Below are 17,781 nucleotides of genomic sequence, written 5' to 3'. Positions count from 1 at the left end.
GTTTTGGAAAGCTACTTTCATTGCTGCCTGGGTGGTGAAAAGAAAGGATATAAATGTGTATGTCTTAAGCCTTGGAAAACCTGGAAGTGTTTTGAGCTTGGCAAAATTAAGTTTCACATTAAGATGTTTTGTGTTTAGCAAAACGCAAAACATATTTGGAAGATTGCTTTCTCCCTTAAGTTTATACCTCTGAGTATTTTAAGCAGTATGTTAATTACTGATTCATTTCAAGTATTTTATGAGAGATTTCTGATAACTATGGGACCTTCTTCTTTGAACTTGGAAATATTGCCTTGCCAATATTAACTTGTATTCTGGTCCAGAAAGTTTGAGTTCAGTTTACAATTTTAATTTATGCCTTGATGGTTGGCCAAATATCGTCAGTCATGTTTAATTATATGGAAATGCTTAACTAGTTTATCTTCTCATTACGTATGTAGTTTTACCTTTATTATTATGTTTCAGTAGGGAAAGAGTTCAGGACCCTAACCCGTTAAGCATCAAGACTGTCTATAACTTTTATATGGTAGAGTTGGCATGCATAACATCATAAGTATTTATGTATACACACATTAAAAAATGCTGCATATATGTCGCATATATTCAAAGAGGCTCCAAACTCAACAATTCTAGCTCTAAGCCAAGTTCTGAGAAAAAATATATGGAAAATATCCTCAAATGGATACAAGTTATGATAACAGAGAGTGTCATAAATTGTTTTGTGTTTTTTTGGTTATTATTTTACAGATGATCTAACAGAAATTACTCAGCGTCTGCTTTTTTCTTTTTTTCACGGATGTGTGGCATTCTTGATGTCATGAAAATAAACTGTAGAATGTGAGTTCAGAATTATTAATCACTGTACTTAGAAGTACTGTACTGTACAGAATCGCTTTACTGTAATTTTCATATTAAAATGTTGAAAACATTAACTGATCCTTTGAAGAATCTTTTTTTTGTATATTTTATCATTGCTAGAGCACATTCTTATCATGTAAAGTGTGTGAGAAGTTATTATTCCTAGCTAGAGTTTTACTGTGTGTAATGTTGTATGTATAATTTCACAGGAATCTATAGTTCCCACACAGATTTTAATTCTTTAAAAATCTAAGGGAATTCATTAACTTAAATACACAAGCTAGAGCAGATTCTGAGTGTCTCATTACTTCATAAGATGTAAACATTAAACTTTTGATGGCATTTTAAGGCCAAGGAAGACCTCTTTTTGAATAAAAAAATAAATTAAAAAATTTTAGTCTCTGCTTTTACCTATTTTTATAATTAATCAGGTAATTTTTATATTTATTCACTACTTTTGTGCTTAGAGATGCTCTATACTAGAAGCGAAATATTCTAAAAATACTGTAAACATTGCTGCTTCCTTAAAGAACCTTTCTTTCTGTGACATTTTTAAAATGTACAAATAAAGGAACACAAACATACACATTCATGATGGTTTTGGAAATGATCCAATGGGAATCCACTACAGTGGAGAGACAACATGAGTGGGGGAGGGGCAGAGAGAGAGGGAGAGAGAGAATCCCAAGCAGGTTCTGTGCTGTCAGCATGGAGTCCGATGCGGGGCTCAAACCCACGAAGAATGGGATCATGACCTGAGCCAAAATCCAGAGTTGGATGCTTAACCGACTGAGCCACCTAGGTGCCCCCAAATTAACACATTATTTAAGTGACTATAATTACTCTTTTTTGAAGAATAAATAATATATATAAAATTGAATTGGTTCGCTTGTGATCTGGTATCTATCATGTGCAACAGAAATTGGAATTCATGAGTTCTTTTTTTCTTCTCCAAAGTATCACCCTGTGGGTTGGCAATATTAGATACTAGATTGTCCTCGCCTAGTTTAGGTGGGTTATCTAGTGGTGTCACCTACACCCACATCCCTAAGGATGCTAAGCCACTGCTTACGGTACCCTTCTCAGGCCATGGCTCCTGCATTTATAATCACAATTGGTGAAGAAAGTGTTATGAGGTGCCCAAGAGGATTACTCGCTGTCAAACATATTTCTCCATTTCCAGGTATGCAGCAGTCCTAGTTCTTGATGATTAGGATCAGTTACCCTGTCAGGATGGTGACACCTTATCTTACCTGCTGGTCCCTTGGCACAAAAAGCTGAAAGCTCCCTGGCAGCCATCATAGTTTAAAAGTTCGGTGGGAATCTTGTCTTGTCATTTGGTAGAAAAGCTCTTTTCTTGTGAACCAGGATGTCTAAATGCTCAGAGTCCTGAGCTGTGGAGATATGGGCAGCTGAGAGTGATGGTAACAGGGCCATTTCTGTTTCTCTCCTTGGCTTTTTTTTGTGATGCTGGTCCACACTCAGTTGTTAAGAATTTGCTAATTTTACATGTTTTCTTACTATTCAATTTTAAGGGCTATGTCTTCCTTTCATGTTCTGTTTCCAACAGTTCTCAAAATGTCTGTGTATGGTTCATCCAAGGATATAGCTGTAGGCCTCTGTGAAAGGACTGGAGAATCATTATCAAATATTTTTTATGGCATTAAAGAGTTATTTCTGTTGGAGCCCTGATTCCTCCTTCAGTATATGGATTCCAGTTCTGAAAACTGGCTTATATCTTGAAGCTCAGGATACTTTGGGGGAGATGGGATGGAACTACTCTTAATCTCCTGAACATCCAGCTTTCATATTTTTGATTGAATAATACCCTTTGTTGGCTGCCCATCTATTTTACCATTGGATACCATGTTCTATTAATTGTATCATAATATTCTGAGGGTCAGGGCTCTTGCATGAGACTACACCCTCGCCATGCCTTATGATAATTATCTCTATCTGGCTTATGGTAAAGGAGCAGAATCCTATGACCTTGGTTTTATTTTGGTTTGTTTTGTTTCTTTTTGGATTCTGTTACACCTGTTGTCAGTGAGCCCAGTTCTGTAATACTTACTATCTTCTGCCATCAGTCTTGGCTTTCAGAAGATTACCACCTCTTAGTGATTCTGTTTTTTCTTTCAATAGTGTGTTCCTTATAGCCTTGGTAAAGTGGTGAATCTTTAGGGCCCTTTGATATTATATAGTCATCTGGTGGGTTTTCTGACTGAGCATAGTACGTCCATTCAAGCATACTTACTTCTCTGAGACTTCTAATCCCTCTGACATGACCCTTCTGGCATTTCTCTCTTACTTAAGGTAGTTCAGTGCTTTTTCCTAATAGCATGTTTGCATCATCTTTGGTGTCCTTTCAAGGGTATTAAAACCTATATCACAGGACAGTGCTTCCAGATGAATGAACTCTGTCTTACATAATTTTATGTCCCACTCTTAGATTTGAGTCCTTGAGCGAGCAATCTCTGGGCTCCTACAAGTACAAGTTGGCTAGGTTCTATAGGTCCTTTTGGATATAGCCCTTGCTTATTTTGGGCCCAGCTCATCCTGGTCAGGTTATATTGTTGTTTAACCCTAGTTAGTGGTTTAGTAGCCAGAAAGGGAGGCAAAGGCAGATCTTGAGTGGTGCATGCTGTTTTTCAGGATAGGGTCACTGCATAATCTTTAAAAAAAAAAAAAGGAAGGACACTGGTCCTTAATAAGGTGGAGTAGGCCCTTCAGACCTGGAAGTTTCAGATAAATCTTGAGGTTCAAGATTTTTAGGTGCCTCAACTCCTATTCTTCATCCCATGTGTCAGTGTACCATTATTTTGTAAGTAGAACATAACTTTGGTATAGCTTACCTGCTGAGATTGGGAAGATAACCCTACTTTAAAGTTCTATAACTCTTAGTATTTGGCTTTGGACCTTTTTTTAAAATTTTCTCTGCCATCAGTCTGTAGAGGATGAGAGCTGATGTTAGGATGAGAGTCTGAAGTTGGGGTGATGTGACTATACCTTTAAGCATTGTCCTCTGCCAGTCATATGATGCCGGTTACATATATGAAGTGGGTTTGGCTATGGATTTTGCTGCTCTTCAGCCAAGAGAGCTAACATTGACGTCTTTCAGTCAAAACCTTTCCAGCATCTGGGAATCAATTCTTCAAACAAGAGGTGGGATCTGGGCAGCCCATCAAAGCATCCTCTAAAAATACGCCATAGAAAAGACTTTATTAGTGGTATCACTCTCTATAGTTATAGGGGCAGTGCAGACAGGGAACATCTAGGTTACCATGCCCTTAACTATAATACCATGCCCAAACACAGTTACAAATAATTTCTGCGAACTATTTAAGGAACAAATAATCCCATTCTTACACAAATGATGACTATGAAAAAATAATGTCTGCCAGCTCATATTATAAGGTTAGTATAATTTTGATTCTAAAGCTAGACAATGAAAATAAGAGGAAAAATAGTATGGGTCAATTTCTTTTATAAATCAAAATGCTAAAATCCAAAATAGGTGCATAAGGGTCTTCTCTAACTGGATAAAGTGTTTAAGATGTGCTGCTTAAATATGACTCAAAAGCACAAAACATAAAGGAAACGTGTATCAAATTTATTGTGTTGAAATTAAATGCATTTATATGAATTGAGTACATTGAATTAACTATAATCAGCATCGACTATAAACCAGACACTCTGTCATGAAAGAAAATTGGTATCAAGAGTGTATAAGAAGAACCTACAATCAATAAGCAAAGGGCAAACCTTTCAAAGGAAAACCATCCCCAAAATTGGAACAGCCCATTCTGAAAAGAGAAAACTTTTCTAAAAATGTATACACAATACTTAGTCTCACTAGTTATCATGCAATGTGTTTTTTAAGATTTGTTTCTCTTTATATGTACATTTACATAAAGAAAATGAATTGATTTCCTAGTGTCCTTCAAAGGTGCTCAATTGTTGTTTTAGTGTTATGTGCTAATGGACTAAATGGTGTACAATACGATTGTTGATTATCCTTATCGATGCTTCAGTTGTCCCAGTTTTGGCCGGTGGAGGCTTGTTTACTGATTTCTGAATCCTTTAACATAACACTTTTATCTCTGTAGCTTCATTGCTTTCTGGTTTATGGTATATATTCCAGGCCCATCTTATTCATTTCCTAACTAAAACTTAGAATCAGTAATTTTTCCCAAAGAGCCCTGATTGCTTTACTGGGAAGTTTTCCTGGGTGCTCACGGTGTTTATTACCAGTGTGTTGGTCATTCATTTTTTCACCCCTAGGCTTTATTTTTTTTTTCTAGGTCAGAGTTAGGAAATATGTGTATATATTATTTTTATTATGTTAAAAATGAGCAGACAACTCGATTATTATTATTTATTGAACTTCTGTTTTGTGCTTGATATTCTGCTAGGTACTAGGAACTCAAAAATAAATAAGGCAAAATCTCTTTCCTTAGGGATTAATAATTTAGTACATTACAGCATGGTGACTAAGTTAATAATACTGTATTGTATAGTGAAAGTTGCTAAAAGAGTAGATTTTAAAAGTTGTTGCCCTACACATAAAATTTATAAGTGAATAAGACAATGGGTATATTAACATATATAAAATCACTACTTTGTACACCTTAAACTATACAATGTGATATGTCAATTGTAATTCAAGAAAGCTGGAAAACAATTTAGTATATTAGGTAGGTTCCTTTAACAACCATTTAAAGACAAATTGACTATTTAGCCTTCTTTTTTTTTTTTTTTTTCTATTTTACCATTCAAAACATTAGTAGGCTCAGGTTCCTGAGGGTCACTTTGAATCATTGCGAAGAATATTAAAAACAGATAAAACTGCCAGAATTAGTCACATCGCCCTAGCAACTGCTCACAATATAAGTTTTACGTTATATACCTATAGCGCTAACTACGCTATCTCTGAATGACAGTCCATCATTACAATTGGCTACAGTACACACTTAAATTACTTTTTTCTCAGAGACTGTGGCTCTAATAGTTATTCATTTGCTACTTCATAAGAGACCACTAATGAAATACACGAAAAAAATGGATTTTAAACATTACACATTAGTCCCTTCTGGAGGGCTTCTTTCAGACCTTTTTAAAATTAAAAAAAAATTTTTTTAGACATTGTTTTATAAGTCTCTAACAACTTTTCTTTTCTTTCTTTCTTTTTAATGTTTATCTTTGAAAGAGAGAGACAGAGCATGAACAGGGGAGGAGGAGGGGTAGAGAGAGAGGGAGACACAGAATCCAAGGCAGGCTCCAGGTTCTGACCTGTCAGCAGAGAGCCTGACATGGGACTCATACTCACTAGCAAGGAGATCATGACCTGAGCCAAAGTCATATGCTTAATCGACTGAGTCACCCAGGTGCCCCAAGCCTCTAACAACTTCTATGTCATTTTTTAATTTTTATTTTTTAAATGTTTATTTATTTTTGAGAGCCACACAGAGAGAGAGAGCAGTGAGGTGCAGAGAGACAGGGAGACAGAGAATCCCAAGCAGGTTCTGCACGCTCAACACAGAGCCTGATGTGGGGCTCAAACTCAAACTATGAAATCATGATCTGAGCTGAAATCAAGAGTCAGACGCTTAACCGACCTTAGCCACCCAGGCGCCCCTATAAGCCTGTAACAACTTTTAAAGTGAATTAATATATGGATTGTTTTTTTATGCCACTGGATTATTTTGCTCAAATATATATATATATATATATATATATATATATATATGTATGTATATATATATATATATGTAAAATTTTTATTCAGGTTATGCATTTGGAAGCTTTTTTTAAGAACTTGTAATTCTCTTTTAAAATGAACTCATCTGTAACACTACAGAGAGATTGTGGATTTAATGGCCAATTTTTTTTTTTAATGTTTATTCATTTATTTTTGAGAGAGACAGAGACAGAGAGAGAGAGAGAGAGAGAGAGAGAGAGAGAGTCCCAAGCAGACTCCATGCTGTCAGAGCAGAGCTCCAGCTCATGACCTGCGCTGAAATCAAGAGTCAGACTCTTAACTGACTATGCCACCCAGGTGCCCCTATTTATATTTCAACATCTGTTTTCTTTTCCTTTATTACCCTAAACAAGGCTTGAAACACTATGGGCAGATTACTCAATAACATTAATATTGCAACTAGGTAAGCAGAGTTGGGTGGTTTATCCTTTCCCATATGCACATTATGATTAACTCAGTTTCATTTAGTGGATACTTCCTTTGTAGATCACTTCCATTTTCTCAATAAAGTATGTCATCTCCATATGCCAATGCAGGTAACGTTCTTGTTTCTGCAAATCTGAAAAGAATGGAAACACTTATTTCCCCATGTGAGACCTTCTTCATGTGGTTAAGATGAGTCACCAGCATGGCCTCAAACTGAAGTTTTTAGACAGCTTCTCAACTCAGAATCTTGTAACTGTAACAAATAACCTAAAGCCAATGCTAATAAACTGCTACATAAAATAAAAGGCATACATTCTATGATGAACAATAAGGCCTGGTAAGTTTTTAAAATTAAATTCTATCAGCAGGTTTAGTGATATGAATCAATAATATCCGAGGGTTTTCTGAGCCTTCAATGGAATGTCGATGAGGGCATTTTACTAATAAGCACGACACATTTATTTTTATTTTTTTGGAAGTTGCTTTATCTTTTATTTTTCAATTTTTAAAAAATTTTATTTAAACTCTAGTTAGTTAGCATACAGCGCAATATCGGTTTCAGGAGTTGGAATTCAGTGATTCATCACTTACATATAATGCCGAGTCCTCAACATAACAAGTGCCCCCTTTAATCCCCATCACCTACCTGCCAATCCCCAACCCACCTGCCTCCATCAACCCTCAGTTTGTTCTCTATCATTAGAAGTCTCTTATGGTTTGTTTCCCTCAGGCTCTTTTTTTCCCACTTCCCATATGTTTATCTACTTTGTTTCTTTTATTCTATATGAGTGAAATCATATGGTGTTTGTCTTTCTTTGACTTATTTCGCTAGCATGATATACTCTAGTTCCATCCTCTTTGTTACAAATGGTGAAGATTTCATTCTTTTTGATGGCTAATATTCCTGTGTGTGTGTGTGTGTGTGTGTGTGTGTGTGTGTGTGGGTGTGTACTATATCTTCTTTATTCATTCATCAGTCGATAGACATTTGGGCTCTTTCCACAGTTTGGTTATTGTTGATAATGCTGCTATAAATATCAGGGTGCACGTGCCCCTTTGAATCTGTATTTTTGTCCTTTGGACAAGTGTGGAAACACTACACATTTAATGTTAGTATAAGCTACTGACACTTTATAGATCTTTTATTTATTAAAAAAAATTTTTTTAGTGTTTATTTTTGAGAGAGCGTGAGTGGGGGAGGGGCAGAGAGCTAGGGAAATGAAGAATCTGAAGCATCTCCGGGCTCTGAGCTGTCCGCATGGAACCTGATGGTTGAACTAAGGACCCATGAGATCATGACCTGAGCCGAAGTCGGATGCTTAATCGACCGAGCCACTCAGGTGCCACTATAGATCTTTTAAAGTACCAGTTTAAAAGGTTGAAAATAATATTGACAGGATATTTCACTGTTTGTTTGTTTGTTTGTTTCAATTTTTGGTTGTTTTGGTGTGAGTAAAGTTCCCTTTATCTTCCCAATTATTTAAAATCCCTGAGACTGGCGCCTGGGTGGCGCAGTCGGTTAAGCGTCCGACTTCAGCCAGGTCACGATCTCGCGGTCCGGGAGTTCGAGCCCCGCGTCGGGCTCTGGGCTGATGGCTCGGAGCCTGGAGCCTGTTTCCGATTCTGGATTCTGTGTCTCCCTCTCTCTCTGCCCCTCCCCCGTTCATGCTCTGTCTCTCTCTGTCCCAAAAAATAAAATAAAAAAAGTTGAAAAAAAAAAAATTTTAAAATCCCTGAGACTATGGGAGGAAGAAATAGAAATCAGTGCATGGAATCCAGTTTTTTAGGATATCAGTGAGTTTTTAAATTCTGTAAAGTTTATTTCACTGAGTACATGTTGTTTTATGGGTTGGCAGTGGGGGATATTAACCAAAGAAAAACCCCGCCTTGGACTTGTGCTCAAGAGGAAATCTTATACAAAGGTTGGAATGTAGATTTTCTCTCAGTCTTTCCTAACAGTAGACTAAATAAAAAATGGAAAAAAGTGGGGAAAAAAAGATTCTGTTTATGTGAATAGATGACCAGCCAGTGGGTAAAATGTAGCTAAAATATAGAAAACAACAAATTTGCATGAACAGTCTTACTTCCAGGAAGACATTAAGATTTATTCCAAGAGCTAGTGTCAATATTTAGAAAATAAACAAACTTAATTAAGAAAGAAGTATCAGGGTTGACGCCCACACAAGTGGCCACAAGTGTAAACAATTAAAGGCCTGAGGGAAGAAAAAACAAGTGTTTGCTCTGTCATTACAAGATGTATGATGTGGGAAACATAAATAAACCAAATCTTGGTAGCGGTTGCTTATATATTCATTTTTGAGCAGTGTAAGAATGGCAGTTTTTAAAAACTGACGGACTACAGTAATTTGTTTTCTAAATTTAAAGCTTGTAACAAATTATTAGGTCATATGCAAAAAAAAATTCAATATTTATTTTTACATTGTTTGATCAAAGTACATTTTTGTCAGTGTTTTCTCTTTTGAGACAGAGTTCAGAATGAATATTTGTGGTATGGGTGATATTTTAAAAATGTTCTGAGAAATCCTATCCATGGGCATTGTGGGCTATAAATGCAGATTGATATGGTATTTCAATGGATCTTTTGTTATGAGAACAATTTTGTTTTCTGACTTAAAAAGAAAGATGTTTATTTGAAAATTTAGCATTTACTCATATCCATAATGTTCAATTGCATTAGAGTAGAAAAATATAAGATTTAAAGAAGACAACTTGTTGCTTGTGATCTGTATTCATAATCTATTGGTCAATCTAGATTCATCTTGAAACTCATTAATATCATGGAAAATGACTTTATTATCAAATGTCTCCATATTCTGGAGAAATATTCTTTGCTTCAGCGTGGTATATATGTATGTGTGTATGTATATGCATATGTATATGTTTGTTTTGCATTTCAGATTGAACATTTGATTTTGTATTGTGATTACGTTTTATTTCCTGATTTAGGAAATAATCAAAGAAGACTGTTTTTCACTCTAGTGACAGTTATGTGTTCTTTGAAGGGACCTTTCAATTTGGAGGATGTTTGGACAGGTTTTTTTTTTTTTAATATATAATCAGTAATCCAAACTGTATCTAGATTTTTATGTTACACTGTATCCCCTCCCTTCAAAAATTCTGTCTTTGGTGGATGAAGACATCTTGTTTGAAAATGGCCAGATAAGAGTCATGTTACCCAGAGGCACCTTTCAATCCAGTTTATGAGGGAAGGATATATAATCCACTTTATTAAAATTTTTTTTAATATTCATTTATTTTTGAGAGACAGAGAGACAGAGCACAAGTGGGGGAGGGGCAGAGAGAGAGGTAGACACACAGAATCTGAAGCAGGCTCCAGGCTCTGAGCTGTCAGCACAGAGCCTGACACGGGGTTCAAGCCACCAACCGCAAGATCATGACCTGAGCGGAAGTCGGATGCTTAATCAACTGAGCCACCCAGGCACCCCAGTGTATCATTTTATTTAACTCATCATTTGTATCTCACTATGTGAACACTTTTCTTTTAATGTTTATTTATTGTCAGAGAGAGAACGAGTGAGCAGAGGAGGAGCAGAGAGAGGGGGAGAGAGAGAATCCCAAGCAGGCTCCATGCTGAATGAAGCTAGACATGGGGCTCTATCTCACGAGCAAGATCATGACCTAAACTGATATCAGGAGTCGGATGCTTAACTGACTGAGCCACCTAGCAGCCTATGAACACTTTTTAATGCAGATGAGAAGGCTTTGCTCATGTTATGTGATAATATATGGTAGAAGTGAAAATGCAGATCTTGAAAAAAAAAAAACCCTAGAAATTATTTTAAATAAAACATTTCATGGGCTGTTTTTTTCCTTCTAAGATTTTATTTAAATTCAAGTTAGTTAACATATAGTGTAGCATTGGTTTCAGAAGTAGAATTTAGTGATTCATCACTTACACCCAGTGCTCATCACAAATGCCCTCCTTAGTACCCATCACCCATCTAGCCCCCCCACCCCGCCCACCAGCCCTCCAACAACCCTCAGTTTGTTCTCTACAGTTGAGAGTCTGTTTTACAGTTTGCCTCTCTCTAACCCCACCATGTTCATTTGTTCTGATTCTTAAATTCCACATAGGAGTGAAGTCATAATTGCATTTGTCTCACTCTGACTTATTTTGCTCAGCATAATACAGTCTAGTTCCCAAGGTCATCGCAAATGGCAAGATTTCATTCTTTATGATGGCATGGGCTGTTTTCTTAATAACACTCACTACAATAATTGGACTGCAAATACTTTTTTATTATTAGAAATTTAAGAAGGAGATATACTGCATCAAAAAATTCTTGGAGTGCCTGTGTGGCTCAGTCAGTTAAATGTCCAACTTTGGCTCAGGTCATGACTTGGCAGTTCGTGGGTTCAAGCCCTGCATCAGGCTCTGTGCTGACAGCTCAGAGCCTGGAGCCTGCTTTGGATTCTGTGTCTCCTTCTCTCTGCCCCTCCTCCACTCACACTCTGTCTCTGTCTCCTTCTGAAAAGTAAATAAACATTAAAAAAGTTTAAAAAATTCTCATTCTTATATTTTTTGAAGAGTAATTATGAAAGTCTATATAAATATATACATATTTATTTCTATGTTGTATTAAGATTTTAAAAATTTCAGATAATTGTTTCCCAAACTTGGAACTTAAATTGACTTTTATGTGTGTCATTCTGGGGGAAAATTTTATTCTGTGCATATGAGATGCCAGCTGAAAATTATTTTCCCTTTTAAGTATTGGAACCTTGTCTGCAAAATGGTAATTAGAATTTTGCCAAATCTTACTTTTCCTTGGGAATTTGCTTAGTGGTTGTCAATCAAGTAAAAATAGTTGACTTTTGAGACTTCATTGTTGTCCTTGTCCGAGGAAATTTTTACTCAGCCTTTATTGTAGGCTAGAGCAGCCAAAGCAGCCTTGTCAGGCCTTCACATGGCATCATTTTTCCTTCCTAAATCCAATATCAATAAAAGCAGAAAGTTTAAACTGTATATGAAAACAGTGTAATGAGCAAGTGCTCTTGGCTATTGTTGAATCTTTGAGCTATCTCTTCAAATCCCATAAATCTCATGATAACAGATCTCCTAGTTCAGTCCGTATTTCCTGACCATATCAGTGTGATGTGTAGAGAAAAGCAGACACATTTCCCATAACTGCACTTAATAATATATAGTACTGGAATAAAAAAGAAAGACAGTTGCCCTTTAAATTTTTTTTTTTTTTTTTGAGTATATAACAGTAATCCACTCTGGATTGAAAGGATTTAAAATACTCCTTCCTTGGAATGGTGAATATCAGTATTTTGGGTCTTAAGGCAAACCTGTGAAGTACATAGCCTGGCTAGCCTTATTTTTGTCATGCACGATTTATAGCCCGATGCACGGTATTTTCTCATTCGCATTTTTTGTGTGTCTCAAAACATATTGAGGACCTACTTTATGTCAGGCACTCTGGCAAGTGAGGGTTTAAAGATGAGTGACACATGCTTCCTGTGGTCAGTATTTTCAAAATTAGACTGACGAATCAGACTGTTGAAAACATGGTATGAGATCTTGCGTGCTGGCCTACTCCTGACGGAAGCACAGGCAGGACACAGAAGTCCTTCTGGAAGGACTTTCTGTAGGTAATGCCCAAGGAGACTCCATTACAGTACACTGTCAAGTAGTAACCAGCTGTCAGATTCTTTAGCATTAATTCAAGTAAATGCATATATTTTTGTGAGGGTGTTTAGTTTGCAAGCATTTTCTCCTGAATGGACGGGAAGGCTTTGCTTTTGGCAAAAGTAGTGGCTCTTTACTTTGTGTGATCCTTTCTGACAGCCTGTGGTGGACCTCTCCCCTGCAAAACATGTGACTGAGCGCATAAACTCCTATGTATGTTTTATAGACAGCTTTTAGGAAATCGCAGGCTTGAAGCCTCCTTAAAGTTGACTGCTGGATCCCAGCTTCAGAATGGAAGGGCTAAAGATCTTTGGGGAATCGTGGTGTAGGGAGTCCCGACCTTGGATTGCCTATTCTGACCATACATTCTTTTATAAGATATGTTTACTCTACCTACTACAATAAAAGCTACTTGCCTTCCTTGGTCTTCGATTTAAAAAAATAAAAATGTAGTACAATGAATGCAAATAGCCTTCAGAAGAAAAACAATACCTGTGGTTTTCCATGTAGTTTAAAAATTGTTCTTGACATTTTATGTTGGCCTATTGGTTAGCTCCAAACCCATTTTTGACCATAGGAATCCAAGCAGAATTCCAAACAGATAGTAAATATTCCAATTGCACTTGAGCATTTCCCTAGTATTATGATCTATAACCAGTTTCCTGTATTCCTTTCAGTTCTGATAGCCCCAACCTCAAATCACTGTACTAAATGGGGCTAATGAGTAGTAATTCATACTTTTCAAACTATTTCTCATTTTTGTGATGCAAAACAAATAGAAAATACCATAAAGAAAGAAAAGTAAAAAACCCCAAAGTGGATTTGAGAATTAGAAATATCTTGGAGCCTGAATAACAAATACATACTAGATTATAATGCAAATTCTAAATCCATGTAATATAAGGGGTTGTGGTCCAGTTTGCTACACCAATGCATAAGTAAAGTATTCTAGCATGGAGAAATAAGACACTCAGATTTATGTAGAAGATGGATTAAGGAAACCTTCAGATGTGTGCAATACAAAGAAAGAAATTGTGCGTTTTAAACTGTGTGATGGGTTGTAATTTTAAGATGGCTGCTTTTTCTTTTTTTGTTAATGTTGATAGTATCAACATTTAAAGATATATATGGCCTGCAGTGTATATCAAGTCTGCACAGAAATGAATTGGCTCTGTCGTTCACTACTGCTTGTTCTCAAAGAAATATTTGGTTTTCTCCTGAAGCGGTTCATGGTGTATTCAGACCTGCCACACCATTCTGAAGCTTTGAGTTCAGGAAAAATAACACTAAATTAAAAAAAAAAAAAAAAAAAATGGGTTTATGTTTTCCAGAACGGTTTTGTTTCCTCTTAAGAATCATCTGGCCTTGTGCCTTTTCTTCTCCCCAGAAGTAATGTTTTTGCTCCTGTGAAGTGTTATATCTTTGGACTGCGGATCTGTTTTTGATATAATCCATCCATCAAGACATGAATCCTATTGCATGTGAAAAGTCGTTACAAGAAAATAAAAATCTAAAACACATTTGAGTTTTATTTTACTCATACTACTTTTATTATATAAATGGGGTACTGACAAACTACGTTTTGTTTGGTTGAGTGCCTCAGTGTTCAAGTTAACAAGCTGATTCAGAGAGGAGTTTATTCTTGAGAAAAAAAAAATGATGCTAGTCAAGATGATGGCAATGACAATTATTTGCAGTAATGGCAACTTGTTAAAAAGGTAGGATCTGAGCCTCTCCAGACCTCCTAAATCAGAGCTTCCATTTTAACCAGATCTGCTGTGATTCCTATTCGAATTAATGTTAGAGTAACACTATTTTAGTGTCTCTAGTTGCTGTAAGAAAGGAAGAGCCAGGCTGAGAGTCACTGCCAGTCCGTGCCCTCAACTACTTGTATCGTAAATACATACGATGGAAGATGTAAATAACTAGCAAACTTTAATTTACCTTAAAGTGTAAAATCTTGGGGGGAAAAGGTGCAAAATTTATTTTTTATGAAAACTAGCCAGTTTTTTATGTAATTGCAATTTTTTTTTTTTATTTAGGCAGGTCATCTATTTCTTGAGATGTCTGGGTTTAGGGGAGTGGAGCATCAGCGGTTTCTTCCACATGCGTATGAAGCCGATTAGAATCTGGATTCAATTTCAGGCATCAAGACCAGCCTCTTAGCCAGTGCTATAAACTGTTCTACAGACCTTTCATTACTTTGTCTCTACAATAGTGAAAGATAGTAAGCATTTCCCTACTTCATGCTTTTCCATTGACAGTAGGGCACAAGAGAGGGGTTGATGAGACGATTCAAATTTTAGTGAATATTTTTCCGCATGTTGAGGTGATAACCTTCCTTAAACTAATTTCTATCTTCTCCCTCTCTAGATTTACACATAAATCTAACCCCTTCTTATATCATTTTGCATGAGGGAACTAAACTGGGTGAATAATTCTACATAATAAACTTTTGACCAAAGCCTAAAGTATTGTATTGCTTTCGGCATTGAAATGTAAATTGTATAAATTAACTAACTTTATTAACTAGTTTTTTATAGTGAAAATTCGTAAGTATTAAGTTTTAAATCTACTAAAAGACAGTGATTGGAAAAGTATGGAGGATTTTTTTCACTTCCTAAAGTTCTAATGTGTTTTCCCCCTTTCCCATTTGGTTTTGCAAAAGAAACATTTGAAGTAAATTTTAGAAAAGAAAATTTGTAAGCCTGTATCAAGAAACAATATCCCACAACTTCCAGGGCATTTGTCAATGTTTTAATCTCATGATTATTCTCTAAATTTGCTGTGTTTCTTAAAGTTATTATATTTTGACATCTGGCAGCACTAAGAGATTGATTAGTTTAGCTTTGGACTCAAATATACAAAGAGGGCATTTTTTGTTGATGTATATTTCTGACTTTAAAAGAGAAATTCATATACTGATTTTAAAGAAATTATCTCATTTTTTCCCACAATGGTTTGTAGAGCTTTATTTTATTAAGCAGTATAAAAGACTAGATATAAAAGATAGTGTGTTTTCAGGATTTGGGTCAATGATTTTGAAGCTCCTGAAAATTTGGACAATGTTTTATTTAATATGAAAGATCAAAGGTGTAGCACCTAGTCATTGACTAAGTCAGTGAAGTGACTTAGTCACTTCAACTAACATTGACTAAGCCAATGAACTGACTTCAGTATTTATTTATACATTTCACAGAAACTCAGAGGCAATGCCATATTTAGGGAAAGTGTATCATAATTGCATACAAGTGTGATGAGTAAGGTGCTGTGACAGTAAAATATTTAGTTACTACTATCTCTCCTGCTACCTGGCTGTGAAGACCTGCTTTTGGTCACAGGCATCCACTGCAAATTCAAACACACTTTCATTTATTTGCAAATGAGCCATGAATGCTGAACTCTTTCCTAAGATCCCCCATAAATTAGTGACCATTTCGTTCAGAGAAATGACTTACTCCCTCCCCTCCCTCAAACATTAAAGTAAGGAAATGTGGGTCATATCCTTTTATAAGTGGCTCATATTATACTATTGCAGGTTCAATATTCTATTCAGTTATAAGTACTTTCTGAAATATCTATCTGAACCACATTTCCATAATTTTCTCAAAATTTTCTGATTAGCTTTGTTTGCATTGACTTTGCTGTGAAGTATTTCATTTTAATTGAACTTTTCTTTTTTAGCTGTGTTTTGGGGTGATATTGCCTTAGATGATGAAGACTTAAGTATCTTTCAAATTGATAGGACAATTGACCTTACACAGAATCCCTTTGGACTTGGACATACCACAGGTATGGTTGATTATTTGATTGAATTTGTGTTCATTTTGCAGAAAAGATACTTTTGAAATGCTAAAAGTACTCTTTCAATCACTTTTCATGTCCTGCTGATCAACTTCCATTTCTTAAACATAAATGAGCCTATTTGCAAATTTATATTTTGTTAATAGTTTTAATTTTATTAATTTAACAAACCTTTTGTAATGTTTACCATGTCTCAGGCCTGATTTAAGTGCTTTTCAGATATTAACCTTTTGAATCTGCATAATAACCCTATGAGGGGTGGCTATACTAATATTTTTACAAGTGAGGAGATCAAATTAACTGTATTTCTTATTTTCTTCTTTCAAACTGTATTGTTTTTCCCATAATATATACTTAGTTTGTTTTTAGAATATGTGAGAAATAACCACTTATTTTATCAATTTCTTTTTTTTTCTATTTTAATGAACTGACTACACAGAATTTTTTGCAATTTCGATTTCTATAAAAATTTTTAAAAATTGCTAAATATGAGGAACATCATTGCTGTTAGTAGTCTTGAGGCATTGTTTTTGTAAAGTTTTATAATTACTCTTATCCTTATAATTTTATAACTAAGGACACTTTTTTTTCCTCATAATTAAACTTCTTCTAAACCTATTTATATGTGTTTCAGGCCTGTCTAATATGAAGTTATAATTGTTACAAAATCATCATTTCAAACATATAAATTCCATTCTTCAAAAATGTTTCTTATAACTACTTAGGAATGAATACATTCAAATATTACCTCATCTTTCTAGAATGTTCAATGAAAAAATTTCAAAAATTTTTCTCAAGTAGCACAGCAAAAATGTGACTGTGTAATGCAAATAATCAAGCAGATTATTAGTCAGTGAACAAGCACTCTAACTTATTTGCCTTATAAGGACTTAATTGATTTTTTCCTCCAAGAGGCTTATATAATGTAATGGTTTTTGTTATTCTTTTTGTTTTTATTAGCTTTAATCTAGGTAAATAAGTTTTGGTATTAATTTCAATGGGGGAAAAGGTATTGGAAAGAAATAGTTCAAGGTCCAAGAACAGTTGGTTGTCTTTATGGGTTTCTGGCCCTTTCATCGTCTTAGCCTAAAGAGACTCATGAACCATACTCTGGTGATATGAATTCATCTGCACTTGTTCAGATATCATTAGTGGTTATATTGTTTGCTCAGTGCTGACTTTTTGTTATTTGTGTATTGAAAATTAAACAAAAAAGGAAAATAGGAGATAAAATTAGGAGAGCATTTTAGTAAAGCCC

At 35.4% G+C, this 17,781-nt stretch overlaps 1 protein-coding gene across 3 annotated transcripts in view; it reads left to right on the top strand.

The window, feature by feature from the left end:
• Positions 1–17,781, top strand: part of TLL1 (tolloid like 1) — a 216,667-nt gene that overhangs the window by 71,506 nt on the left and 127,380 nt on the right. For 2 of the 3 annotated variants that reach the window (XM_025921513.2, XM_086703920.1), the window contains one exon: positions 16,404–16,511. In XM_025921513.2, coding sequence (XP_025777298.2) covers positions 16,404–16,511 — 108 coding nt within the window. Of the gene's footprint in view, positions 1–14,192; positions 14,947–16,403; positions 16,512–17,781 lie in introns of those variants that run through there. The other variant, XM_086703921.1, reaches the window with a different exon arrangement.

This window comes from Puma concolor, chromosome B1, assembly GCF_028749965.1.
Source record: "Puma concolor isolate L17-30 chromosome B1, mPumCon1.1.hap2, whole genome shotgun sequence".
Classification (NCBI taxonomy): Eukaryota; Metazoa; Chordata; class Mammalia; order Carnivora; family Felidae; genus Puma; species Puma concolor.
The sequence above is the reverse complement of the archived record's forward strand: the minus strand, read 5'-3'. Positions and strand labels throughout refer to the sequence as shown.